Genomic DNA, 27,957 nt, shown 5'->3' on the forward strand with positions numbered 1-27,957 from the left:
ATCGGAACGTGCAGACTGTCAAAGCTACAAGCCAAAGGATGCAGAACGAAGCTGTGCCAGGGATGGAGGTGGGGGAGGGGGATGGAAGGGAGACAGGGGTCTTCTAGAGCTCTGCATCAGGATAACAAAGCTCCTGGGAGACTGGGGTGGGATGCACTGTAGCTCTCAGGGAAGCATGCCGTGGGTGCTCCTTGGAACAGGACAGCGTTTCCAGGCCACTCGACTGGCAGCCACAGATCCGGCCTCTGCTCTGACTGTGTGACCGTGAACAACTTCCTACGGTTTAACTGTTTAGTGCTGTGTCGATGATTAAATTGGCTTTGCATCTTAGTTGGTTATTTCTCTATATATTGTTCCTTTGTTTTACATCATCCATCAAAGAATTCCAAGCAAACTTTGGTGAAGGCAGAGTGCCTGGCATGCAATGAGTCTATGTCCTTTGGGCAATCGTGCTCGTGTGCAGCTAGAGAAAGAATATCATCCTTGAAAATCCTGCACCCACAGCCTCTCCTTGGAGACTAGAAGGAGTGGGGAGTGCAAGGAGGGACAGTTTCATTCTCATGACAAAATACAATTTTTGAACAGAGGACCGTATTTCTAGGAATGATTTCAGGTGACGTCAAAGGTATTCATACCCACTTCTAAGAAAAAGAAACAGGCCATCCATTCTGAAATGCAAGTAAAATCCCAGACGAGGGGACAGTTTTACAAATAGCGTCAGCTATGGAGGGATCACCTTTGTAGGCTTACAAAACCTACAACGTTATTTTGAGATTTACCAGGAAATGGATTCCCATCTCTACCATTCACCAAGTTTGCCTCTTGCAGAAAAAAAAAAAAAAAAAAAAAAATGAGAGACCTCTGTCCTTTTGTCTATATTTACGCACGCACACACACGTTTCTCTCTGGTGATAAAATGATTGTGACACATCAGCATTTGTTCGCATGAAAGCAGCTACAGTGCACATCAGCAAAATATTTTCATTATTATTACTGAATAGACTCTGTTGTTTTTTTTTTTGAAATTGAGGTAGAGTCAACGTACGAGCAACGTATTATTAACATGGAACTTGGGGGAAGTTATGTGAAAAAGCAGATGTCTTACCTGTCTACCCAGAACAAGCAGTGTGATGAAAAATATAAAGAGAGACACTGAGCCCATGGTCTTCAGGTCTTTCCAAATGCCTGGTCTATTAGAGAACAAACAGACAGACAGACAAAAACAATACAAAACAACATACATACGGCACTTAGAATTTGTATATCAACCAACTTGAGAACCTCCACTGCATGTTCTAGTCCAGCCAAACACACACCTTTCAAATACATCTCCAAGCCCAGATTGCAGCAAAACAAAATAATCCCTATTTTGAAAGCTCAGTAAAATATACTTCCAAATTAACACAGATGTGTTACTTTCTACCAAACTCTAACAAACATAAAAGAACAGAGGAACGTGCATCGTAGTATTTTCTTTACACTTCTGAGATCCATATGGATAATCTGACATAGGATACCGACTTTTGAAGTTACCACTCTCAGAAAGAGACCGTCTTCTAGAAATTAACAATCGTGGGAGGGAGAAAAACGAAGCAGGGAACTTCATTCCACCAGCTACCCTCACCTGCAAATTATATAGTTGCTCATAACTTCTTTGGTAGGCGCTCGGTCTTATGTTCTCTTTTGTATGGGTTTGTACCACAGATGGCAATTCTTGGTCCACTGCCCTGTTTCTTCTCGGGTCCAGGTAGACGTCAGTCATCAATCCCCGTCCGTGTCCTCACCACAACATTCCAGAAAACCATCACCCAGCATATGGAGTTGGCATGCGTGGTGGGCACGGGATGCCCAGACATTTTACTCAACTGTCACTCTGGGTGTTTCTGTGAGAGTGTTTTTTGGATGAGGTTCACATTTGAAGCAGTGAGCTGAGTGAAGCCCTGCGTAATTTGGGTCGGCCTCATCCAACCAGCTGAAGGCTTAACTAAAAGAAAGTGCTGACCTGCCCCCGAGTGAGACAGAATTCTCTCTTGCCCGACTGCCTCTGATCTGAAACACTGGCTCTTCCTGGCTCTACAGCAGCTTCTGGCCCTCAGGCTCCAACTGGGACATTCGCCATGCAGATTTTGGACTCGCCAGCCTCCACGGGAGCCAGTTCCTTATGATAAACCTCTTGCTTGATATACGTATATTACATATATCATATACCAACATCCTACTGGTGCCGTTTCTCTGGAGAACCCTGGCTAATCCAGCAGGGAAGAGCTATCTCCTGCCATCCCTGGGGAGTCCCACCTAGCAGACAGATGACCATCTCCCACACGTGATAGGACTTAAAAAGCTGATTACGGATGGAGACATACCACATAAGCAGCATAGGTCATGTTTAATTAAATTAAGTAAGCACCAGGCCATCACCTTCTGCTTGTGGGTTGAGCTTGCTTTAAGGTTTTCCCATCTCTCTACGGACGGTTCAAGGGAGGAACCCTCTGATGACATGTGAGGAATCCATGTTTTACCAAAAGAGCTCAGGGGGCTTTGGAGGAAGACAACCCAGGTCGGACTGGAGTGTCCCTCCCTCCCCTGCCCTGTTGATTCGTGGCACGTAGGACTGACCCCTCCAAACCCCACTCTTACCATCAGCCAGAGCGGGTAACAATACCCATCTTCCAGGCTGCTTTGGTCACTATGCCAACCACTGATAACCTGGCGCAGAGCCTGACGCGTGGGAGGCTCTTCATAAGTGGCACCCATGAGTTTTAGTGAGGGTCGGGGCTAGAGAGGTCGTGAAAAAGATAAGAAAATGGAGGTTGGTGAATTAGCATTAACAGAAGGCAAGATCCACGTGCAAGGGAAACCTCGATTCCTTGCAGACAGGAAGAGGCAGAATAGCCAGTCCCGGGGGGTCGAAGGGCTCAGGACCTCAGAGAACTCTCCAGAAAGGCCGGGCTTGCATGAGGGGCTCGTTCCTCCTTGCTGAACCGGCTGGGCTGCAGGCAGGTGAGCTCGTCAGCCGTAAGGCGTAAGGCTGTTGCCGGTTTCTCCAGTAAACAGGAAGGTGCCACATCCCTGTTTCCCCAGAACGGATCCTAAGAAATGAAGTTGCTCCTTCACGAGCCTGTGACAGCTGTGTCTAAAAGCACAGCTGCAGTGGCTGAGGAGAGCAGATGTTTATCAACAACGTCGGCTGCAATGAATATTAAACCCTTATTTTTCTATATTGACTCTCGTGACACCATATTGCCAGTTAGCAAAAGCGGTACAACGCAGCGAGCGTTCTCAGATGTACAGGCGGGTTTTAAATGTTCGTGTTGCTTCACAAACCTTCCATTCTTTTGTAATTCTAGGGGTCTGAGGACCCCTGCCCCAACCCTGTTTCACGTAAGGTCATGTTGTGAGGTAGCGGAGGTTAGGACTTCACCCCGCCCCCGGAACTCCCAAACAAAGAGTCAAACGTTAACTCCCGGGTCAGGACCTTGCTGCAAGTTGATCCATGCGGTCAATCGGAACTCAGGTCCCCCCTTGCATGCCCGGCTAAGAGACCAGATGTCCCAACCATGCAGAGCCAGCTCAGGTCCCTCTCAGGGATGGAAACGGGGAGGTAGGGCCCTCTGTATGCAGTCTGGGGCCTGGCTGGGTTTCCAGTTAATCACACAGAAAATACAGGCAAGCGATCCTATCTGGGACTCCTCACGTGAATGCATGTGAACATTGGTTTAGGGGGTAGAAATGCTCTGCTCCACCGTCTCCCAGATCTGGAGCCTTAGTGGGGAAGAGCGATGGGAGGGGTGGGGGCCTCGAGGGAGAAGGACAAGGGGAGACAAGACAAGTGGTTGCTGGATGGGACTGAATGGGCCTCAGAAGTAGCAAGACGCATCAGCACGTAGAACAGACCTGTGGGCACACGAATGCCTTTCTCCCTCCTGACCCTCCCTGCCACCTAAGAAAGATTGCACGGTGCTTTCGTGGATTTCATTTAGGCTTCTCAAAAACGTCTTTTATTCATCCGGCCAAAAAGAATGGCTGATTCCTACAGGAGCCCTTGTCTCCCGTGTGGACCATGCATGGGTGAGTGCCATGTGGCTCCTGCAGCTTGAATGAGAAATCTGTCCGTCCACAGATGCATTCTTGGGTTACCTTGCTCTTTGTGTGGCAGGTGGGAGAGGCTGGGAGGAAGGGGAGTATGTAGCACGGAGGGAGCATCCAGAATAGGTAGAATGGAATCCCAGGAGCTGGTCCAGTCCATTGTGTTGATCATCACGTTCCATCAGATTCCTAGAGCTTCTAAAAACAAGGTACTGTAAGCTGGGTGGCTCAAAACAATGGAAGTTGATCACTTCACAGTTCTGGAAGCCAGATGTCTGTCTGCAGTCAAGGTGTTGGCAGGACAGTGCTCCCTCTGAAGCCCATAGGGATGTCCTTCCTCGCCTCATTCTGGTGCTCGCCAATCCCTGGTGTTCCTTGGCTTACCACCGCATCATTTCAATGTCTGCCTCCACCAACAAATGATGTTCTCTCAATGAGTCTGTGTCTTCACACGGTCATATTAAAAAAAAGATTTTTTTTAATGTTCATTTTTGAGATAGAGACAGAGCATGAGTTGGGAAGGGGCAGAGAGAGGGGGAGACACAGAATCTGAAGCAGGCTCCAGGCTCTGAGCTGTCAGCATGGAGCCCAACGCGGGGCTCAAACCCACAAACCGCAAGATCATTACGTGAGCCAGAGTCAGATGCTTAACCGACTGAGCCATCAAGATGGCCATCTTCTTATAAGGACACCAGCCATGCTGGATTAAGGACCATCCCACTCCAGTAGGACTTCATTCAATGAAATAATCTGCAACAACCCTACTCCAAGTAAGGTCATGTCGTGAGGTGGCTGAGGTTAGGACTTCACCATGTCTTCTTTGAGGGACGCAATTCCACCTATAACCATCGTGTTGGTCATTTATGTAAAAATGGCAGCTGGCTGGGTGGGAGGCCTCCTTCTCTCTCTCTGTTCTTTAAGTATTAAGGTTGCAATCCACTTTGGACTTGACCTTGTCCCGCTGGGCTATCCCAGAGTGATGAGGTAGGGGTCACAGCGCTGACAGAACTGAGAAAGTTTCTAACTCAGGGACAGTTCTAGCAAAAATGTGACAGGATATGGTTCCTTTCACACCTAAAAACTGGACCCTGGAGACTCAGATGCCCAAACGAGCCTGGGGCCACACACTAATTTACAGATGGCCCTCACCCTGAGGCTGTTAATGGAGCGATCATTCTGGCCCTCAAGTTTTCGGAGGACAAAAGAACAAAGAACCCTAAAAAATTGGATGAGGAATTGCCTGGTGGACCAGCTCTAACCTAAAGGCCAACGGTTCAGGTGAGGTACAAAGGACATTCTTCAATCTCAGGAGAGAGAGCAGTCCAGGCACGGAGACTTAACCATGATCTCCCATTTGAAAGCTTTATGTTTCCCTAGCGGAAACAGGCCTCTATTATCTTAAGAAGAAAAGTGACTAAAGGAACTCAGGATTATAGGGTAGTTCTATTTTAAACTTCCAGGTAGTTCCAGAGCCGCTGCACCAGTTTGCATTCCCACCAACAGTGCCTGAGGGTTGCCCTTTTTCCAAAGCCTCACCAACACCTGTTGTTTCTTTAAAAACAAAAAAAAACAAAAAAAAACTGTTTTAAAAATATTTATTTATTTATTTATTTATTTATTTATTTATTTTGAGAGGGAGAGAGAGAGTGCGCATACCCACAAGCAGGGGAGAGGAGGGAGACAGAGAGAGGGAGAAAGAATCCCGAGTAGGCTTCATGCTGTCAGCGCAAAGTCCGACGTGGGGCTCGATCTCACGAACGGTCAGATCGCGACCTGAGCTGAAACCACCGGTCGGTCGTTTAACCCACGGGGCCACCCAGGCGCCCCTGGTGCTGGCGTTTTTCACTCCTGCAGCCAGGCTTGCCTTTTGGGTGGACAATTCAGTCCGTCTGCACCGAGAGTAATGTTGGCTGGCAAGGACTTACTCATGCCCCCTCACCAAGGGTTCTCTGGCTGTTCGCTACTTCCTCTGCTCCTTTCTTCTTCGAGGTTTTCTGTTCCTTGAAGGTTTGCACGGCTCTCTTCACACCCGAAAGGGCAGTCCCCTCCTGGAGTCCTTATGAACGGCCGCTGGGACAGAAACAGCTTGGGGCTTCCTGAGACTGGCTGTGGCCACGGCTGCTGCACGACCCTTGCCCCCTCCCGTGGCCCAGTTCTCAAGCTGCGAGCAATCTCTCCGTCTGGCCGTGCACCGGGCAGAGTACTAAGGGCCTCCTTCGGTTTGCTCTGACAAACCTTGCTCAAGTTCAAGTCTGTCGTCTGTCTCTCCCTGGTCCTCAGATCCGCACCGGCTTTCTGCCCAAGTTGGCAGTCTCCTCCACCACTGGGAGCGCGGGCGGGGAGCCAGCTGTGGGGTCGGGGTGCGAGGGCGGCACGTGGAGCCCAGCGGGGAGCCCATGGGCCCGCTGCGGGCGGTCCACGGGCGCGGTGTTCCCAGTGTCCCCCCGGCGGGCTTCCCGACGGATGCCTCGATGCAGCTAGTGGGATCCGCATCCCCATCGGGCCCATCGAGAGTCCCCGTCTGTCCCCCACCTGGCTGCTCACCGTCCCCGTCACACAGCTCAGGACTCAGCACTGTGCACGGGGCCAGGAGGGAGCCTCCCTGGCAGCATCTGGCACGGCGGCAGCAGTGGGGGCTTGCTCGCATGGGCCTCGGCTGTGCCACCCTGGGGAGGCGGGGAGTAGAGTCAGGCCGGTCCCCTTAGCTACTTCAGGGCACTCAGACTTGCAAGGTTTTCCCAGAAGCGTGCTGGGACTTCTGCTCTGGAAACCGGACTCGCGCAAAGGCTCCGTCATCTGTGGGTGACTGGCCGAGTGTTCTCCAGAGGCTCCCGGACCACGTCCCAGAGGGGTTTGAGCTGGTTCACGGCCACGGCGGCGTGAACGCCTGGGGTCCGTACGCCTATCATCTGACGCGTGGGGGCATGAGATGCCTCTCGGACCCTTTGGCATATGCTGCTGAATCCCTCAGCTCCTACAAGGGCACTTTTGTCCCTGCACAGACGCCAAATCACTGTTACAGAGGTTGGGGGAGGGGCCAAGACGAGAGACACGTTGTTCTGCCGTGATGCTGGAGTCACCTGTCTCCTGCGCTTGGGAATCCTCATAGTTCTTCAACGTCTTCCCGACGTGAGTCAACGCTGGGTCCTAACACAAGTCGGCCGACACGCTCTCTCCTTTTCTAGGCGTGCGGCACGAACTCAACCCCGACAGGCAAGTCTCCCGTGAGCCTTCCCGTGAGACACGATCTTCTCAGAGAGACTTTGTGATCTTCTTGACGGCAGAAACTATACCTTCTTCATCTCCGTGCACTCAGGTTCCAGCAGTGAGGCCCGGCATACAGCGGGTGCTCAATAGAAGTGTGTTTTAAAAACACGTGAGTGAGGGGACACATAATCGTGCTGGTTTGAAACCCCAGGGGCTTCCTTTCTAGACACTCTTTCCTCTCCTGGCTGGACACGGATCCCCTGGAACCCGCAGCAGTCCTCCAGGGCGGGTGGCCCAATGTCGCCCAAGGACAGAGGGCCCCGAGCCGATGCTTTCTCAGAGTATTTTTTTTAAGGGTATTTATTTATTTTGACAGAGACAACATGCGAAGAGGGGAGGGGCAGGGACAGAGAGGAAGAGCGAGAATCCCAAGCAGGCTCCACGCTGTCGGAACAGAGCCCAACACAGGACTCCATCCCACGGACCGAGAGATCGTGACCGGAGTCGAAATCAAGAGTCGGTCGCTCAACTGGCTGAGCCACCCAGGCACCCCGGCCTTTTTTTTTTTTTTTTTTTTTTTTAAGTTTTTCTCATTGTATTATTCATAAATGCCAAGCAAGACATTCTGGAGCTGGAAGAGCCTACCACACTAAGGCACCAGCTCTCGCCAGGAAATGAGCCCAGGGGACAGCTGCAGGTCAGGAGAGAGGACAAAGGCGGGGCTGAGAGCGGCGCTGGCCCTCTGCTATGGATGTGATAATGCACTTGACGAATGTGGTGGTGGTTTCGCTCCGTAAAGGTGATTGTAAGCGGGAGGCGACTGACCGATCAGTGCAGTGAGACGCAGGGCTGTGCGTGGCCTTAGCATCAGAGGCTGACGGAGTGATGATTAAGATGCATTCTGCACAGTGTCTGGGCACAGGCTCCGGGAAATCTCCTCCCCACCCCCCACTCCAAAATCAAACAGAACAGCCTAAAAATCAAGTACTCTCCTGCAGGTGGATCCACCTCCCAGGGCATTTTCTTTTCTAGATTAAATAACACAGTAGCTCACTGGTGGTTGCTTTTTCTAGAAGAAAGAAGAGAAAGTTTGGTGGAATTGAGTAGCCCTCAGACAACTTGCTTTTACATCGGGCAGCTCGGACGACCCACCACCAGCTTCTCTGACCCCACAACCCACTGCGGGGGGGGGGGGGGCGGTTCCAGCCACGCAGAAACGAGTCTTTCTTACTTTCTGGAGATACAGAGAGGGGAAACTGGGCAGGGGACGAGAAACTGAGATGTTAACTTCGAAAGTAATTTCAAAACTTTTCAACATTACCTTGGATACGTGATGGGTTAGAATGTAAATCTGGAATACATTTTTAATTTAAAAGAGGAGACCTGAGAGGAATTCCAGGTGCTCGGGGACACCCCCAGACCCTCGACCACAGGGTGGACGTGCGGTGCCGTCCTGCCTTTCTGCTGATCGTGATTAATGCTGCAGTGAGCTCACCCTCGGCTGATCCCAAGTTGGGACACTGTCAAAATCTGTCGCGTCATCTCGAATTCTGTGTCTTGAGTGAGACACAGGAAAAACAGAGAAAGCGGAACGACGTCACACTGAAGGTGCTTCACGCATAGCTCCCGGTGACGTGCGTCTGAGCATCTCCATCACCTCGCTTGACGCAGAACTTTAAGGAAGTTAAAATTATGCAGACATTTCTACCAACAACAATCCAGAGCTTGCGGACGAGGCTGGACACTGGGCATCGCTGCTTACTTACACGCCTTACGTATACGCTGTCCACAAAGGATTTGTCGTATTCAGCTAAGCGCCCAAACAGAGCTGGTTCCTTGTTATCCACCCCACCAGCCACCGTCCTGTTCAAGCTCCCCATCCCCGCATTTTCAGAATTAAACGCACGTTTCCTATATTCAGGTGGATTAGCATAATGGCCGGGTCCATAGGAAACGATAACACTCATCCCTTGAGACTTTTCAGTTCTGCAAGAAAAAAACTCCCAGGAAAAATCTGACAGTGTCTTGCGGACTCTGTGGCAAGACCTTGACAAGGGAAGGGAAAGTGTCTTCGCAACAAGAACATCTTGCAGCAACATCAACGCTCATCAGCATCACCGTCACTGCCAAGAGCACTTGGTGTCCTCCGTGATGCCGGCCGAGGGCTCTGGGAGACAGCGTCACGGGTAGGAACCGGAATGGCCACTGACTGGTTCAGCAAAACATCCTGTACTCACGGAAAAACGGGGGATGTCGTAAATGCCAGAGAATTAGGAAACGGCTTCTCCTGGACCTTCTGAATACCAGAAACACCCGGGCTTCTTCCACCATGACGTGACTTCCCAGAATCGCATAAGAGCAGGTAATGGTAAGTCTTGGGGCATCGCTGGCCTCTGTTTAATGAACTTTCAGTGGCACACTCAAAGCAGTCTCTTTACTTCTGCTTTAGAGTAGGCTTTCCACACTTGCGAATCTGTCAGAATATCTTTGATGTCACTTTCTGAATTATTCGTTGAGCTGGAGTTTTTCTGGTGCATACTTCTCCTGTTTTCTTCGCTAACCCTGTTGTAAAAACGTCCCTGTTGGCTCGTAACATCCTTTTGGCTTGTCCATTATCAATGGCAAATTTGGTTCCGAAAAGGCCCCCGAAACATGGGTCACGGTGAACTCACATATAGGACGACAATACAGTCCAAATGTGTATTCAGAAAGTGGCCTAACACTGCCTCATAAACAGAGATGCCCTCTCCAAGCTTGCCCTTGAAACGTAAGAGTACAAACAAAAACCGATCCTGTTCCTGAAAAGACACATCTTCCATGAGCCTCTGTCTTCAGGGAAGCAGGTGAGGTGAGGCTTTTCATTAGAGCCAGTATTTGGGCCTTTCTGGTTATTAAGGAGTCTACCTGCTGTTAGATATTTCTTAGCACCTACTTACTAGAGGGCAGGCACAGTTACAGGCACTGTGGCTATCAGAGTGGTACTCGGTTCAGACCTGCTCCTTCCTCGATTCTAGAGTGTCTGTTACCTGCCTTAAGGAAAAGAGGACAGCAGATGACAGAGCCCCATCTGCTACCTCTAGGGGAGACATTCCCCAGCTTTGCAGGGTGACAGGGCCGCTCGGTCTGCAGGAACACCCCCGGTGAAAGCCACAAGTCTGGGGTAGGTCTGCTAGGAATGCTCGGTGTTGCCAAGGGGGGCCCCAAGGGCACTGACTATCACAGCAGAGCACACATTCCAGAAAGAAGACCAGGGCAAGGACCAGGAAACCAAGAGTGAAAAGGGAGACCAAGGATGCGAAGACCAGAAATAAGTCAGAAAAGGGATGGGGCCAAGCACAGCTTCAGTGGCACGGATGAGCTCCGTCAGGACTGGGAGTGCGGTGTGGCACTCCTGGGAACCAGCTGCCTCCTTGAAGGGCGCCACTGGCTTTGGGATTTCGGGATGTTCCGTCTCCAGGTCCCGTCCCAGATCAGGGGGCTTTTGTTTTTCTGAGGGTCCCAGTGTCTTAACAGAAAGGAGGTGTACCAGTGTCGACACCATTGAGGCGAAGGATGAGGAAACGTGGGTCAGGTGTTTGATGGGGAAACCTCTTGAATTCTCTCGAACCAAGAACACACAGCCATTGGTGGGTTTTGGCTCCGGGAGGGGTTTAGGGTTCTCTCCAACACACACTGAGGCTGAAGAAATCAGGAGGGAAATGGAGAGAGTCTTGGTCTTAGGAGTCTCTCATTCGTTTGTTTGTTTTAATAGGTTTAAAAAAGTTTTTAATGTTTATTTATTTTTGAGGAAGAGAGAGAGCCTGACGGGGGGCTCGATCTCAGGAATCAGATGCTTAACTGACTGAGGCACCTGGGGGCCCCTCATTTGGGATTAGTTTTAAACCGATATTGAGAAAATTTGTGGATTTCAAGGTATTCTGCTATCCTGCCAGGAACAGTCACCTTTTGGTGGAGGAATGCTTGGGGGGTGCTGGGGCAGCTCGTGCAGGAAGCGGGTCTGGACAGGCCAGAACTGTATGGGCAGGAGGAGGACGGGGAGGCAGGTGCATCCCTCCTCCTGGCAGGACGCTGTCTTCCTTCGGAGTGGAGGCACGTTCTGGAGGCTTCTCAGGGCAGCCCTCTCTGATTGTAAGGTTCTTATGAAGACACGACCAGGAGAATACACACAAAAGATCTTGCATGAAACGAAAGGGCTCGGGAAGTAAAAACTTCTTCAACCAAGTAACTCCTCTAGTGCTGCTCGGTTCTGACCCCAGATCGTGTGTCTGTCTCAGGTCCCCAGGAGTAATTCTGTCTCCATCAGAAAGCCGCTGATCTAATTGCTTCTTTGTCTTCAGATGTGTCGCATATTCAGGAGCCTCAAACTTAATAAAGGGAAATTCAGCGACATTGTCTGCTGCGCATAGAAATCGGTAACGCCACATTTACATAGGGATTTGAGGCAGGCTCCCTGGATGTGGCAGAGAAATATTTAAGCATGTTTGCTTGGTGACTCTGAGAACTTATTGGAAAATTAACTTCTGATTTCATTCTCCTCCTTGGTAAGGAATCATAAACCTTCCTTAATACCATTATGCATTTTTGCAACTCGACTACTCTTCAGCTTGATTACAGATTATTAAAGCTTCATGGTGTGGAAGACGATGGAAATCAAATTACGTGAAGAGAATGCACTGCCACTGCGTTTCTGAAAGTTCTTACTGGCAAGAAACGTGCACGCAGTGGGGGGCCCACTGTCCTTGACACTAAACCCCTGATGGAGAAGTAAGCGGCCATATGTGGTCAACACAAGCCATCTTTCTGGAGCCACACATCTAGGAAAATATTTAAGACATTTATTTTATATTAAAAGAAATATATAGATATTTTACGGAGGATTATGCAACATGCCTACAGAAAAAAACTGGAAGCCTGGTGGGTCCAGAAATAAACCCAACACTTGATGTAAAAAGTTTTGCTATCAAGATGTGTGATGGAGACTATCATAATGATTCCATTTTTTTTTTTTTTTCAAGCAGGGAACAGGTATTCTAAGCTTATGGAAGTAATCTGATGGCAGGAGACCTTTCATAAACCCAAAGAGGGGCTTGAGGACCATTTTCAATATTTCCGAACTCGGGACCCGATGCTTTCACATCATATCGTCTGATCGTATCCGGGACCGGATTATATCACAGGTCTACCTCTTCCTGCAAATCAATCTCTTCATAGAACAGAGAATCGCCAGCTGCCAGCCAGTACCTCCTTCCACACCAGGGTATTTTAGGGAATCTCCCGTAAGATGTTGAAGTCTATAACTTGTGAATGTATCCACTTACTTTTCCGGTGTAGGTGGATTCCTGTGTTTTGAACTGGGGTCCACTCTGCCCCGCAGGGCACGTTTGGCAACGTCTGGAGACACTTTTTGTGGTCATGACTCGGGGCGGGTGGCTGTGAGTGGCATCTGGCGGGTAGGGGCCAGGGATGCCGCGACATACCCTATAATGCCGAGGGCAGTCCTCCCACCGCCCGACACAACAGAAACTTACTCGCTCCGAAGTTTTATAATGCTGAGGAAGAGAAACCCTAGGTTATCGTTATCAATACAGTACAGATTGGGGCAGTAATCACCTCCCTAAACCTCCTAAGGGTACATGATGATACGTATTGTATATAATCTAGAGTGAAGACACACATCAATTTTCTGCACCACACTTTCAAAGAAAAGCCCACACAATGATTATCAATGGCAAGGATACCGCTAGTCTGTGTTTGCTCAACACACACTCACGTCATCAACGTCCCGTGAAACCACCGCGGAGAAGGAAGAGGGCGCAGGTTACCTCTCAAATAAGACCTGGCTGTAGTCGTCCAGGACGTGGGCGTGAGTGTGGAGAAGGATGGTGTTGTAGCCTACCAACGCCGCCATCATGATCAGCATTTTCAACTCGTAATTCACCCGCAGGAAAACCGAGCAGGAAATCAGTCCCAGAATGCAGCTGTAGATAAAGTACTGGAACAGGGAAATATATCAGATGAACGTTTAGGATCTCTTCTGCGAAATGCTGGAATAGGAATTCACACTGGGGGTCACCACCAACCCCCAAGCTCACGCACGCAACTTCCGAACTGGCTGTGAAAAACAGATGCCCTTTTCTGTTTTCTGACCCCGGGGTACACGCCCGAAAATGTGTGCTTTAGGAAAGAATTACTCATTCCATGGCTTGCTGACCCAGTGAAGCATGCCCAATGAGAACAATCGTGCATATTGCCAATAGAAATAATTCTTAACGATCTACACTGAAGGCAGGTCGTGACTCGCAAATGTCATTTGCTTCTCGAAGATGAAAACAAGTGACTCTGTACACAGGTATCGATTTTAAAAGCTATAGTACCTAGAATCTCTTTTGGCCTTTCAATTCTTAATTTATGAAGATATAAATCATTACCGGGAGTTCTGTTAAAAGCGTAAGAAAGCCTCGGCATTTTATTAAAGGAGAAACTGCAGGTCCAAAGCAGAGAGGATTTGACAAACTAAAAGCGTTGGCCGGGGTGAGTCACAGAATCCCTGAAAGTGGGCAGGGAACACGAGGGAATGGGAAGAGCTAGGCGTGTGGAAAAAAGCCAGCACGTTGCATCCCCTGTCGTCCCCAGGAAACAGTGACACGTGTGCCCTACCGTGGTGCTCCCTCGCCATTTGCCCTACGGGACATCATCGAGATGCGACAGCCCCAGCCAATCTTGCTTTGCTCACTCATTAGCGGGGTCACCAGTGACCCAACCTGGTTGTGGAGCATGTCTCCATCTATAAAATGAGGGGAAGAATGCCCTCTGTTTTTTTTTTTTTTTGGATGTTTATTTATTTTGAGAGAGAGAGCAGAAGCGGGCGAGAGGCAGAGAGAGGGAGAGAGACAATCCCAAGCAGGCTCCACGCTGTCAGCGCAGAGCCCGATGTGGGCTCGATCCCACGAACTGTGAGATCACGACCTGAGCCGAAACCAAGAATCAGACACCTAACCGACTGAGCCGCCCAGGTGCCCCTAATATCCTTCTTTTAAGTCACTGAAAAGAACAAGCAAAGCTTGCGGCCCAGAGCCCTGCCAGCCAGGAGGGATGTGGTAAGTGGACACTGTCGCCAGGCCCATGGGGCCTCTACCTGTGACACTGCCGTGTCTTCAGGAACCAGGGTTGGCTGCTACCAGCATTTCTGGAGCAGAAGCAGCACTCAGTAAAGTTTCATGGTATAATGAAGCATAGATCCGACTGATGTTTGACAGACCTTGTCTTTAAAAACTAGCCCGGTTTGTCATTTCCATTATATGGAATAAGCCACGGAAGGCCAGCGATATTAGCTCATCCATCCTGCTCTTGGGGAAGAGAAGTCGAGAAGCCAGCCGCCCTGGTCACACAAAGCACTTCCTTCTCTGCGAGAGGGAGGTTTGGGAGCGAGGCGGCCACACAAGGGCTAATACAGATCCGTACTCACGAGAACTCAGACCTGGCATTTCAGCCTCCCAAGGAAGACCAGCCACCGCCCTGGATCACACAGCCACTGGGTCACCCTTTAGGAGGTGAGGCTTTCCTGAACAAGGCGGCCTTACAGGTGGCAGCATTTTACGGGACACGGAGCGCTGTAAGCAGAATTTCTATGGCCAGATTACCTCCCCGAGGGGGGGTTCCCCACTAGGCTGACCCCACTCTCCCCGCAGCAGAGAATGGGGGGAGGAACAGAGGAAAGAAAGGTGTCCTGATAGGACTGTTCGGGCTGGCCGAGTGGAAGCACAGAATCGAGGCAGGGAGACCTGGCTCAGTTTGCCCCAAAACAGGAGGTAGGAGAGGGGTGTGTGCTCCTAAACCATCCCTGAGTTACATGGAGTTCTGCCACCATTCCCTTAGCCTGGTGACTAAGTCCCCAGCTCAGAGGGCAGGCGTGAGGGCTCAGGGCCAGGAGGCGCCTCAGGCCTGGGGACAGACACAGAACCCAGAGCAGGCAGCTCAGCAAATTCCCCAGGGAGGGCTGCTCGGGGACCGTGTACAGGGGCTTCACGGGGAGCCTCATCCCACCGAATCCGACAAGATAACAGGCTTCTGTGTCTCATGTCTCCTTGCGTTAGTTCATTTTTCTGCTATTTCACTGTTCATTTTGAAAGTTCCCCTCCACGATGGGTTGGCAGTTTAAAAAAAACTAAACAGGTGAAAGCAGGGGCCTTCCCCACAAAGTCTGAGAGGCCCTGGTTTACAACCCAGTGGTCTTTCAGTGAGTAGTGGAGAGTAGTCTAGAACCGCTCCTCGAAGGCCATGACATTGCCTTGGGGGCCGGCTGTGGGGGAAGCTCTCAGTTCCAGACACGATGCTGCTAGTGAAATGATGCGGGAGACCTCAGGATGAACGTCGTCAACAAATGTGTCACCGTGAGTATCAGTGTGTGCACGTGCACCTGGTGGGGGGACACAGGGTCACACAGGATTTCTGTAGCATCCCTCCTTTGAAGTAAGTGCCAACACCTATACAAATACGGCCTATGGATTCACTTATTTTATTTTAATTTAATTTTATGTTTTATTTATTTTCGAGACAGAGAGAGAAGGGGGGGGGGCGCCAACCGGGGAGAGGGCCGGAGAGAGGGAAACACAGAATCCGAGGCAGGATCCAGGCTCCGAGCCGTCGGCACAGAGCCCGACGCGGGGCTCGAACCCACGAACTGTGAGATCATGACCCGAGCCAAGTCGGACGCTCAATGGACTGAGCCACACAGGTGCCCCTAGTTTCACATTTTAAGATTCGTGCTTCGGCTTTTAAAAAGTTCTCCTATTTCAGGAGTATCTACTGAAAAGCGTACGTCGATGGCAAGCGGCATTTAGTCATTTACTATTTACCTTCTAGACCGCCCGGAGGTCACGCACAATGTGGTCTGGGAGTTAATTAAAGGTAGGCTGGCAGCCTGCAGACAGCGGCAGGGGGGCGTGTGAACAAGGGGGATAACCTGAGAGGGCAAGGCCAGGGGTTCTGGAGATCGGCTGTCTCCACCACATAACGAAGCCGCCGGGGAGAACACCGACTGGGCAAGAGTCCTGGCGGCAGGCTCCCGAACGGACTTCCATTAGGATGTAATTACTACTGACCTGATTTCCGCACAGTTTCGATGTAGTTGATATGTTATTAGTTAATGTGTATATTATTTATTCATATTGAAAATCATTACTATTACTTTAATTACTAAATATCATTTGTTAATATCCATTAAGATTAGGTGAACAGAGTTAAAATTAGTTAATATGGTTATTAACATGTTTGATATAGCTAACTGATGAAATCGATTGGCATTTTTTTTTCAATTTGCATTTTTGCGCCAAGGGAACAGCGGCTATTATCTTGGATAATTCAGTTAGGTCTCTTTGGCCTCAGTTTCCTCACATGGAAAATGAGAATTCCAGTAATAGCAAACTCACAGGGAAGCTTTTCAGATATAATGATATAAATACAGATATAGTATGAACTGCCTCCACGGCAAAAATCCTTTGTGGTAGATTTTGTTGGATATTTTAAAATGACTTTTTTTCCCCCCTACTACAGGAATAATACATCTGGTGTTAAAACTTAGGGAATATACAAAGGACTCGTATAAAACTAAGGGTCTCCTATAATCTCCAATCACAAACTTGAGCCGCTATTAATTATTTTGGGTATATTTTTCCATCCTTTTTTTGTGAGGGGTGTGCTACTTATTTCTGATATTTTAATACTACTCAATACGGATAGTGACATTTTAGAAAATTGGGGAATATTTGGGATGTTTTTCAGTGACACTTTTCTTTTCTTTTTTTTTTTTTTTTTTTAAATTTTTTTTTAATGTTTTATTCATTTTTGAGACAGAGAGAGACAGAGCATGAACGGGGGAGGGGCAGAGAGAGAGGGAGACACAGAATTGGAAGCAGGCTCCAGGCTCTGAGCCATCAGCCCAGAGCCCGACACGGGGCTCGAACTCACGGACCGCGAGATTGTGACCTGGCTGAAGTCGGACGCTTAACCGACTGCGCCACCCAGGCGCCCCTCAGTGACACTTTTCAATTAATAATTTATTGTGGATATATATTTCTATGTCATTAAATATTTTGCTACAATATCTTTGTCATGGCTGGATATAACTAAATAGCAGAATTTATTTATTTATTTATTTATTTAGTTCATTCATTTATTTATTGTTTATTTATTTATTTATTTTTGAGAGACAGAGAGAGACAGAGTGTGAGCAGGGGAGGGGCCCAGAGAGAGAGAGAGAGAGAGAGAGAGAGACAGAATCTGAAGCGGCTCCAGGCTCTGAGCCGTCAGCACAGATCCTGACATGAGGCTCGAACTCACAAGCCGCGAGATCATGACCTGAGCCGAAGTCGGAAGCTCAACCTACTGAGCCACCCAGGCGCCCCAGAATAGCACAATTTATTTAAACCGTTAAGTTTATTCTAACTCGTAGGTTGTTTGCTTTCTTTGTTCTTGGAGTTACATAAACACTTTGATGAACACCTTTGTTGCTTAGTGTTGATGCCTGTCAGATTAATTTCTTTTTTTTTTATTAAATTTTTTTAATGCTTACTTTATTTTTGAGAGAGAGAGAGAGAGAGCATGAGCAGGGAGACACAGAATCTGAAGCAGGCTCCAGGCTCCGAGCTGTCAACACAGAGCCCGACGTGGGACTCGAACCCACGAACTGTGAGATCGTGACCTGAGCTGATGACTATTACAGATTATGGTCAAGAAGTGTTACATCTTCTTGATGTAACAAGAAGCCGTGAATGTGGACATGAATGTGGACAGTCTTGCCCACTGCCTCATCGAGCTCAGATACCATGGACGATGGGTTTGAGAGGAATCACGTGGAAGTTGTGCGTGGCTCTCCGATGTTCCCTTCCGTCTATGAAGGGGGAAGCCAGGATGTTCTCGGGCCCTTCTGGGACTCTTAATACCTCTAACACTGCACTTTCTGTGCAGTGTTTGAGCACATGGGGCATCATCATCTCCCTTTCTCATGACTTATTACTGGAACAACAGTGGCTTGTTGACAAAATTCTACCTACATTTTAAAGAGTCTACTGCGTATTTTTTCGTTTTTCGTTTTTTAATTTTTTCGAATCTTATAAGGCTGAGTAAATATTACTTTCCCCCATTTTGGCTTTCTAACGGTTTATGCTTCTTTTGAAAATAAGTCATACCGACTTACCTAATGAGACTCCGAATGATGACCTTACTGCTTTTAGTGACAAACAGTGGGTTGTTGCATCCACAAATACCGGGTGGAGAGATTTAAAAAAAAAAAAAAGAAAAAAGCTTTGCCAGCTATCCTTTGTTTTTATGCAAATGGACGTTCATTGCAAATGGCTGAAGTGCCCTGTGAATGCTGCTTGGGACACTCTGTCCCTCTGCCAGTGGCCTGGTACCTCTGTGCATGCCAGTGCCATTCTTTCAAGAAGGGAGGGCCAGACCGCAGTTCACGTAAATCTTTCTCTACAGAAGGCGGCTTCAAATTGCCCACAGCGAGATGACAGCCAATAAACCCTTGCCATGCCTCCTGTCTCTCACTTTTCATGTAACTAAAACAGAAAAGATGTTGTCTAGCACTCAGGGGAGCTTATGATAATGCTTAAAATGAGAACCAGGGCCCCTTGGAGGAGGGACAGATTTATGGCAGGCTTTCTTCCCATGCCCATGGGGACATTATTAGGGACCTTGGTCAGCTTGCCTCAGAAACCCTCTCAAAAACACCACCAGACACCCCAATTCTGTAGAGAGAGCTGGAAGCTTCCCAGGAACTGAAGACAGGAAATGGGAAAAAGGATCCAAGCCAAATATCAAGGGAACAAATCAGCAAAAGAAGAATGAGGAAAGGAATCTGCTTTATTACCACAGCTAATGGAGTCTAAAAAACTGGCCAAGAATCTTTAAAGTATACACACTAAATCACCAATTTCAGTCTCCAAAACAGTTCCTTTAGCACTCTCGAAATGTGACTCTATGGGACAGAAACCAGGTGGGAATAATCTACTTTAGATGATTACACAAGAGAGGAGACTATCAAAACTTCTTTTGCATTAATGATTTATGAAACGAAGTTACTAAATAGTAAATAAATGACTTAACCCTTTCCACCGAAAAGACCAACATGTTAGCCGGTTTTGAAATTTGAATCTTGGCCCTTCTCTGGAGGATGGTTAAAATGAGTCAGTCGGCAAGGATTATTTGACGATATAACCAGTGGGCAGCGTCCACAGCCAAGGGAGAGGCAGAAATACGAGAGGCAGTCCCCATCATCAGCAAGGAAGCCAACACTATTCCACCGGGACTACTGGCAAAACCCATCAGCAATGAACCCAGAACTTCAGTGACATACAACGCAACGTCAAACGCTGGGATACATGCTATCGAATGTAGCACTAAGAGAATAAAAGCAGAGACATCTGTGAGAGCACCAAAAGGACACTGTAAGTTTGCACCGTAAGTGTGTCTAATCGGCGTCCGTCAGCCTGGCTGGCAGATTTTGGCTGGTCGGGACTTAACTCGAGTATCGACACCAAGGAGGAGAAGTGAAATCTACAGCCGATCAGAAAGTGGAGGCCATCACGTTAAATGGGCTCACAGCTTAGAGCAAGACAACAAGAGCAGTAATAATGAGTGAAATGCTCTTACCGGGAGGAAAAACAAATTCTGTGCACGCAGAATCACTGCCTGATTGTTTAAGGCAGAAAGACTTGTGTTTGATGTGTTGGCAGTCGGAGGGATGGCTTCCTCTGGGTCGCTCAGGAAAAACTGCAAAGAAAATGTTTTTTCAGTGAATTAGTGCACCAGAGATGAAAGGGATAGCAGGGTGGGGGGTGCTGCATTAGTAATGACTGCGTTCCTTTTGCACCATAAGCAGGATTACGTGGGCAATCTGGCGTCTGTCTTTCAAATGCGAATAGCTACATCTTGTCCTGTTTGAAGCTTTGAGAATTTCTATTAAGTAAGTAAATAACTATTTATTGTTGCGCTCCACACTTGTCGTGGATTCCAGAACTATAAGACGATATTAACGAAAACAGAAACACTTCTGTTCGATGTTAAATTAGAAATGTACAAAGCTCAGGGCAGAGGGCTTGGTCGGAATCACATCTGAGGGTGACATCACCTCACACACACACAGACACTCAACTCTCTACCGAGAAAGTAGAACCTTCAGGTTTTTTTTTAATTTTTTTTTTCAACGTTTATTTATTTTTGGGACAGAGAGAGACAGAGCATGAACGGGGGAGGGGCAGAGAAAGAGGGAGACACAGAATCGGAAACAGGCTCCAGGCTCTGAGCCATCAGCCCAGAGCCCGACGCGGGGCTCGAACTCACGGACCGTGAGATCGTGACCTGGCTGAAGTCGGACACTTAACCGACTGCGCCACCCAGGCGCCCCTTTTTTTAATTTTTTTTAACGTTTATTTATTTTTGAGAGAGAGAGAGACAGAGCATGAACGGGGGAGGGTCAGAGAGAGAGGGAGACACAGAATCTGAAATAGGCTCCAGGCTCTGAGCGGTCAGCACAGAGCCCGACGCGGGGCTCGAACTCACGGACTGTGAGATCGTGACCTGAGCCGAAGTCGGCTGCTTAACCGACTGAGCCACCCAGGCGCCCCAGTTTTTTTTTTTTTTTTTTCAGTGTCTTCACCCTCTTGCTTCAAACATGAACTGGGTCAATGGAGTTTTTGACTTTAAGAAATTAATTGTGTGGGCAAAATGCACTCCTTGGCATCAGCATTTGTATGTATTATTTGTGAGCGCTTGGCAGTTCAGGATCACGAGGGGTAGAATGTTGAGAGGGTGAATGCTCTGAGTAAGGACTGCTGGAAAGGGGTCCTCACTCTGGAAAAAATAAGTAATCCTGAGAAAACTAGCTCTTCAGCCATGGTCCCCTGTATCGGCACCCAGAAGGAAAGTGTCAACCAGTTGGCGAGGTAGAAGAAATTCAGTCTCTGTCTCTCTCGTTCTCCATTTTTTTCCCCGGTTTTTCTCTGTTTCTCTTTCTCTGCGTTTCTGTTTTTCTTTTTCTCTCTGTCTCTTTCCCGGAGAAGCTGCAGCATGTTATTTTTTAACGTTTATTTATTTATTTATTTATTTATTTATTTATTTATTTTTATTTATTTTTTTTTTTTATTTTTTTTTTCAACGTTTATTTATTTTTGGGACAGAGAGAGACAGAGCATGAACGGGGGAGGTGCAGAGAGAGAGGGAGACACAGAATCGGAAACAGGCTCCAGGCTCTGAGCCATCAGCCCAGAGCCCGAAGCGGGGCTCGAACTCACGGACCACGAGATCGTGACCTGGTTGAAGTCGGACGCTCAACCGACTGCGCCACCCAGGTGCCCCACGTTTATTTATTTTTGAGACAGGGAGAGACAGAGAAAGTGTGAGTAGGGGAGGGGCAGAGAGAGAGGGAGACACAGAATCCGAAGCAGGCTCCGTGCCAACAGCAAAGAGCCCAACGTGGGGCTCGAACTCACACACCACAAGATCATGACCTGAGCAGAAGTCGGATGCTTAACCGACTGAGCCACCCGGGCGCCCCTGAAGCACACACTACCGAGGTGGCCACAGACTAGCCACTTTTCTGTGCCATGGCTGAGGGCCAGGGAAGTGGGCAGTTGAAGGTGAACCAGAGGATCACTCCGGCCAGGTACCCTTCCCTGAAAGAAAGGCATCTCATCCAAAACCTGGACTGTGTGTTCTGCATGGGGCTAGCGATACGTATTCAAGGGCTAAATGTCCATTGGCTGATGGGCGGATAAAGAAAAGGCGGACACACACACACACACACACACACACACACACTGAAATATCACTCAGCGATCAGAAAGAAATTTTGCCATTTGCAACAACGTGGATGGAACCAGAAGGTATTAGGCTAAGGGAAATAAGTCAGAGAAAGACAAATGCATGATTTCACTTACGTGTGGAACTTAAGAAACACAACAGACGAACACAGAGGAAGGGAAAGAAAAATGAAATAAGACATAGAGAGAGGGAGGCAAACTGTAAGACATACTTAAATACAGAGAACAAACTGAGGTTGCTGGAGGGGCGGTGGGTGGGGGGGATGGGCTAGATGGGTGATGGACATTAAGGAGGGCACTTGTGAGTGATGAGCACTGGGTGTCATATCCAAGTGACGAATTCCTAAATTCTACTCCTGAAGCCAAGACTACACTGTATGTTTGCCAACTTGAGTTGAAATAAAAATTACAAAAAAATAAAAGTAAAACCCTCCTGCATAGCTTCTATAGTTGCTATTGTTTGCCATGTTTTAAAATTTTTTCTTTCAATGTTTACTTTTGAGAGACACAGAGAGACAGAGCATGAGCGGGGGAGGGGCAGAGAGAGAGGGAGACACAGAATCTGAAGCAGGCTCCGGGCTCCGAGCTGTCAGCACAGAGCCCCATGCGGGACTCAAACTTACAAACTACTTGAGCAGAAGTCAGGCGCTTAACCGACTAAACCCCCAGGCGCCCTGTATAATTGCTTTTGTTTGCTCCTATTGATTTATTTGCTTTGATGGCAGCTGTCAAATACCAAAACGGACTGACTTCAGCACATAAGGCCTTTACTTAGCTTATTCTGAGGAACGTTCCTCTAGGATGCCAAGAATGATACTAGACACAGTGTTTCTTCCCATTGTGTCATGTGAGAACATGTAGCAAAATGCTGATTTAAATAATAAAGAAATGTTGATTTCTTTATATGCCGCTAAAGGATGTATTAAAAATGCTGCACCCCCTGGTTGACTTACTTACAAATGTGCTAATTCTTTGGGAAAAAATATTGTATCAGGAAAAAACAAATTATGCAATTACTTGGCAACTGCTGGGCTCCAAAGTTTTACCGATGGATGTCAATTTGACAGACCCCATATATAGCTGATTTAAATATTAAAGAATCAAAAAATGACAAATAAAAGGAGACTGTTTAGTTTGGTAGGTTATTAGTCTTAAGCGCCTGTTACATATTAACAAAAACTTCTGGATTGCATCACCATGTAGAGAAAAAGTAAATCCTTGCTGCTCCAAGAGCAGAATATATCCTGTGAAAACTCTGTCTTGCGAGGAGGCTATCCAATAACTAGGATGATTTGAACTCAAAAAAACAAGAGAGAACTTCAGTCACTATCCCCAACCCTGCTTCCTTAACCCCCTCTGCTCCCTTTTTCTAGAATTTACTAACTACCCCTGAAATCAAGAAGCCCCTCGTTTGGGCCCGTGACCTCACACTGCAATTTGGCATTGATTTATGCCTTCTCGGTCACTTTAAATTCTTTTTTTTTTTTTTAATTTTAATTTATTTTTATTTTTTAGAGAGAGAGAGAGAGAGTGCACAAGCAGGAGAGAGAGGTAGAGGGAGAGAAAGAGAACCTCCAGCGGGCTCCATGCTGAGCTTAGAGCCCGACGTGGGGCTCAATCTCATGACGTCAAGATCACGAAACCAAGACTCAGATGCTCCACCGACTGAGCCACCCAGGCGTCCCTTCAGTCCCTTTAAAATGGAAACTCAGGGGCGCCTGGGTGGCTCGGTCGGTTAAGCGTCCGACTTCGGCTCAGGTCATGATGTCACGGTCCGTGAGTTCGAGCCCCACGTCGGGCTCTGGGCTGACGCCTCGGAGCCTGGAGCCTGATTCCGATTCCGTGTCTCCCTCTCTCTCTCTGCCCCTCCCCCGTTCATGCTCTGTCTCAAAAATGAATAAATGTTAAAAAATTTTTTTTAAAAAGAAAATAAAATTTTCTTCCTGGTGACTTAAGCAAAGCAAGCCCTTCTCCCCCACCCCACTACTCTTCCTGTTACACCGTGAGTCCCAGGCCTGGATCAGCCTCGCTGGCTTACCGAGTGCTAAGAAATGGCAAAACTACAACTCGGGAGCGGGCTCAGTTCTTCTAGAAACCGTGTTCCCCAAGGAAGCCCTGGACAAATTTAAAAGGCTATGCTGGATTAGACAGACGCCTCTCCAGGAAGGGGGTCTGAAGCAGGGCTGGGGGAAAAGGCACAGAAATAACGCCGGGAACGTTTAATGGCGCACAGGTAAAGGCAGATGGTACCCGTGTTCCTGCCCTGAATGTGAGTGAGCGGCCCGGGGAGGGCGGGCCCTTCCCACACACGGTGCCCACTGGTGCTCAGCCTCTGCCTGCTGCCTCAGCGCCACCTGGGGATGTATGACCCGGGGGCGGTCACAGCAGCCTGCGGTGTGGCCCGTGACACGGGACCCTGCGTCTGCCTCGCGCAGTCGTAGCTTCGGGGACGGGGATCCAGGCAACTGGAGGACACTCGTCCATCAATCCAGTGATGTGGCCAAAGACCCCACCCTCGTGAGCAAGTCCGTCCCCTTCCACGATTAATAAAAACTCAGGGGCGCCTGGGTGGCTCAGTCGGTGAAGCGTCCGACTTTGGCTCAGGTCACGATCTCGCAGTTCATGGGTTCGAGCCCCGCGTCGGGCTCTGTGCTGACAGCTCGGAGCCTGGAGCCTGCTTCGGATTCTGTGTCTCCGTCTCTCTCTCGGCCCCTCCCCTGCTCACATACTCTCTCTCAAAAATAAATGAGCATTAACATTTTTTTAAAAATCATAAGCAAAGCTTTACTGCCAGGGAAAACGATTTCCTTTCTCTACCTAATGCTGGCTTTCATACTGTCTTATGATGTTTCTTTGAGATAAATACGAGGGGAGCATCGGCAGGAAAAAGACCACTCATTTCACGGCAGCAGATATCAATGGAAATGATGGACGGAAAAAGGTAATCCGGCTTATTCCCTGCCCACAGCCTCTGCTGCTGTAGGAGGCGGCTCAGCTCGTGCGGAGAAGCCTTATTTTATGTCTTTCTTCAGGGTCATCCGTCACACTGCTCACATGTGTCCCACAGACCTGTCGGCAGCAGCTGAAAACAGATTCCTTTCTTGGTGAGAAGGGAAAACAGCCCTGGGAGAGGGATTCCTGGTGCTGAGGGTGTGTTTCTTCTCCAAAGGAAGCCCAGTTATTGCCAAAAAAAAAAAAAAAAACAAAAACAAAAAACCCAAAACAAAAAAACAACGAAACCTAACACATTCAGCTCCTCAAACACTTATGACAGTGACCGAACTGCCTGTCAGTCACATTAAATATTCTCTATGAAATGCAATCAGATGTTTCCCAGGGAGGTTCTGCCTTGAAAAAATTAGGTGAGGGGCGCCTGGGTGGCTCAGTCGGTTGAGCATCTGACTTCGGCTCAGGTCATGATCTCATGGTCCGTGAGTTCGAGCCCTGTGTCGGGCTCTGTGCCAACAGCTCAGAGCCTGGAACCTGCTTCGGGTTCTGTGTCTCCTTCTCTCTCTGCCCCTCCCCAGCTCATGCTCTCTCTCTCTCTCTCTCTCAAAAATAAACAAACATTCAAAAAAAACGTTTTAAGTTAGGTGATAAATGCTGGTTTTACGAGGCCAAACTGGACTTCCCCAAAAGAAATGGTTTCTTTTTTAACGGACTGCATGCTTCCCCCTTCATTCATTCTTACGCTTAGTAACTACTGAAGGGCCAGTCCTGACACAGAAGGTGCTTTCCTGAAACATGTGCTGGGTGGAGGGGAAGGTGTCACCGTCAAATGCGTGGACGTCGTTCAAACGTCTCGTTCTGTACCTTGTACGTGGCGCTGTTGGCCAATGCAGGACGCTCCGGAGTGTGTTTTGTGCATGCCGCCCGTGCCCAGCTCTGGAGTGAAAGTGCTCTGGACAGATGACGAGGCTGAATCATAGGGCTTTCCGTTAAGGGAGCTGAACACCACCGTCTGTGCGTGCATCTCAGAACCCTACCTAGCGCACCTGTTGTCCTTCAAATGTGTTCTGCGCCCTATCCCTTCACGGTGGCGTCCACCCCTGACCCAGCTGGCCCCTGCAGCTTGCATTTACCAGAATCTTCTGGGAGCTTGTTGGTGTGCCCCTCTGGAGAGCTGGACCTTCGAGCGACAGGGCTCTTGCAAAAATGCATGTTACAAAGCCGAGCGTGAGGAACCCATCTTAGGAAACGCACTCGTTTGTACACGTTGTCACCACTGCCCTGGGCCTCTCTGTCCATCTTCCTCCCCTAGGAACACTGTCACGCCCTTACACTATCCAAAGTACGTTGGACAGACTCGTGCAGGAAGGTCAGGTATTCTAATGGCTGGGCACACATTTGCAGAACGCCTCTCCCAGAAAAGCCCCTCTTGTCTCCGTCTTCTGTACCTCATGCCACGGTCCCTACCCTGTGGCTGTTCCCGCTCCGATGACAGCTCTGGGGCCACAGTACAAATTCCTTTGGGTCGTCAGCAAGGGACCCAGGCTGACTGATGCCGGTCTCTCCTTGTGCCTAAGTTCCTTCTAGAGCAGGACGGCTCTTGAGGGAATTACCCGTCCAGACACAGCCCCGTTTTCCAGCCGATCCCCACTCAGCCTTGATTAAGTCCGTGTTGGAAATAAATGATGTCATGGCCGAGGTATGCCTGAGACCTAGAAGGTGAGGCCCCCACCCCACCCCAAAGGGGGTCTCACAGTCTCTGCAGCAGATGGGCCTCGGAGGCTGTGAATGCAGGAGGAGGGGAGATGAGCTCAGGGTCAGTGGCTAATTTGACAGAGAAGAGGGAGGCGGCCCAGGACGGTGGAGTCCCCACGGTGAACCAGACACAGCAAGGCAACTCCACACAGGGACGCCAGACCAACGGCCAGCGGGGCTCAGGGAAGCCAGCTGGCCATGTGGGATCACTGCTGAGCCCCTGCCCACAGGCACCACGACTTTTAACTGCCTGCAAGAGGCAACTCGGAGCAGCCTCCTTTCTGAGCTGACCGCTGTGGCCAAGCGGGCGGCCGGAGGAAGGAGTGGTCACAGTGGCCTACTGCACCAGTCTGTGCCTGGGGAGGCTGCCATTAGGGCCTGGCCGCACGCCCTCTCTCAGGGGAGCTCCTGGAGGGACTTGGGGCATGTGGTCCAGTGAGGCGGGGCGAGCCAGCGTGCCTGTCCTCCAGCGGGCGATGTGGGAGGACGCCCCAGAATACGCACGCCCATCAGGAAGCCGGAGGGCGGAGGGCCAGCTGTGGCTTCTCCCTGGCACCCCCTTTCCAGGACGCCTTAAGACGGACTTCTAGGTAGAGGGAAGCAGATGAAGAGGCCCCCGGCTGGCCTCCCGCTGGCATCAGCTTCCCCTGAACCCCCGCACGCATCAGAAGGAGCCAGTGGCCTGTTCTGCAGCATGATGGCAGAACTGATGTCAAGGAAATGCCCAAGGTCCCCTTCAGCCTCAGCCCCTTCGCTACCGTGTCACGTAAATGTTCCAGATGCCCAGCGTCTTCCTTCCTGCTCACCGTTCCTTCCCCTCTGGTGAGCCCCCCTGCCCATCCGCTAGGGTTCAGTCCAGCCGGCCTTGACCTCCCTCCTTGACACCTCTCCACACGCCTCGCTGGTGGAGTCTCCGATTCACATGGGCTTAGCCAGCTGTCGGTCTCGGGGACGGCACCGTGAGCTCCCGAAGGCGGCTCACAGTTTTTAGGCTCCGAGCATTTAGTAACACACCTGGCACGTGGTTATGCCCAACAGATATTTTTATGCCAAAGGGATGCCAAGCCCCAAAAACTATGTCTTTATTATTTAATATATCCGGTGTGCTTCCTCAGCCTGATTTTCTGCTTTCTGG

At 49.1% G+C, this 27,957-nt stretch overlaps 1 protein-coding gene across 4 annotated transcripts in view; it reads right to left on the bottom strand.

Moving 5' to 3' along the window:
* ADCY2 (adenylate cyclase 2) overlaps positions 1 to 27,957 on the bottom strand; it is a 417,821-nt gene that overhangs the window by 39,129 nt on the left and 350,735 nt on the right. For 3 of the 4 annotated variants that reach the window (XM_045442405.1, XM_045442387.1, XM_045442414.1), the window contains 3 exons: positions 19,951 to 20,070; positions 13,116 to 13,285; positions 1,106 to 1,190 (listed from right to left, as the gene is read on the bottom strand). In XM_045442405.1, coding sequence (XP_045298361.1) covers positions 1,106 to 1,190; positions 13,116 to 13,285; positions 19,951 to 20,070 — 375 coding nt within the window. The remainder of the gene's footprint in view (positions 1 to 1,105; positions 1,191 to 13,115; positions 13,286 to 19,950; positions 20,071 to 27,957) is intronic. The other variant, XM_045442396.1, reaches the window with a different exon arrangement.

The sequence above is a fragment of the Leopardus geoffroyi genome, chromosome A1, assembly GCF_018350155.1.
Source record: "Leopardus geoffroyi isolate Oge1 chromosome A1, O.geoffroyi_Oge1_pat1.0, whole genome shotgun sequence".
Lineage (NCBI taxonomy): Eukaryota > Metazoa > Chordata > Mammalia > Carnivora > Felidae > Leopardus > Leopardus geoffroyi.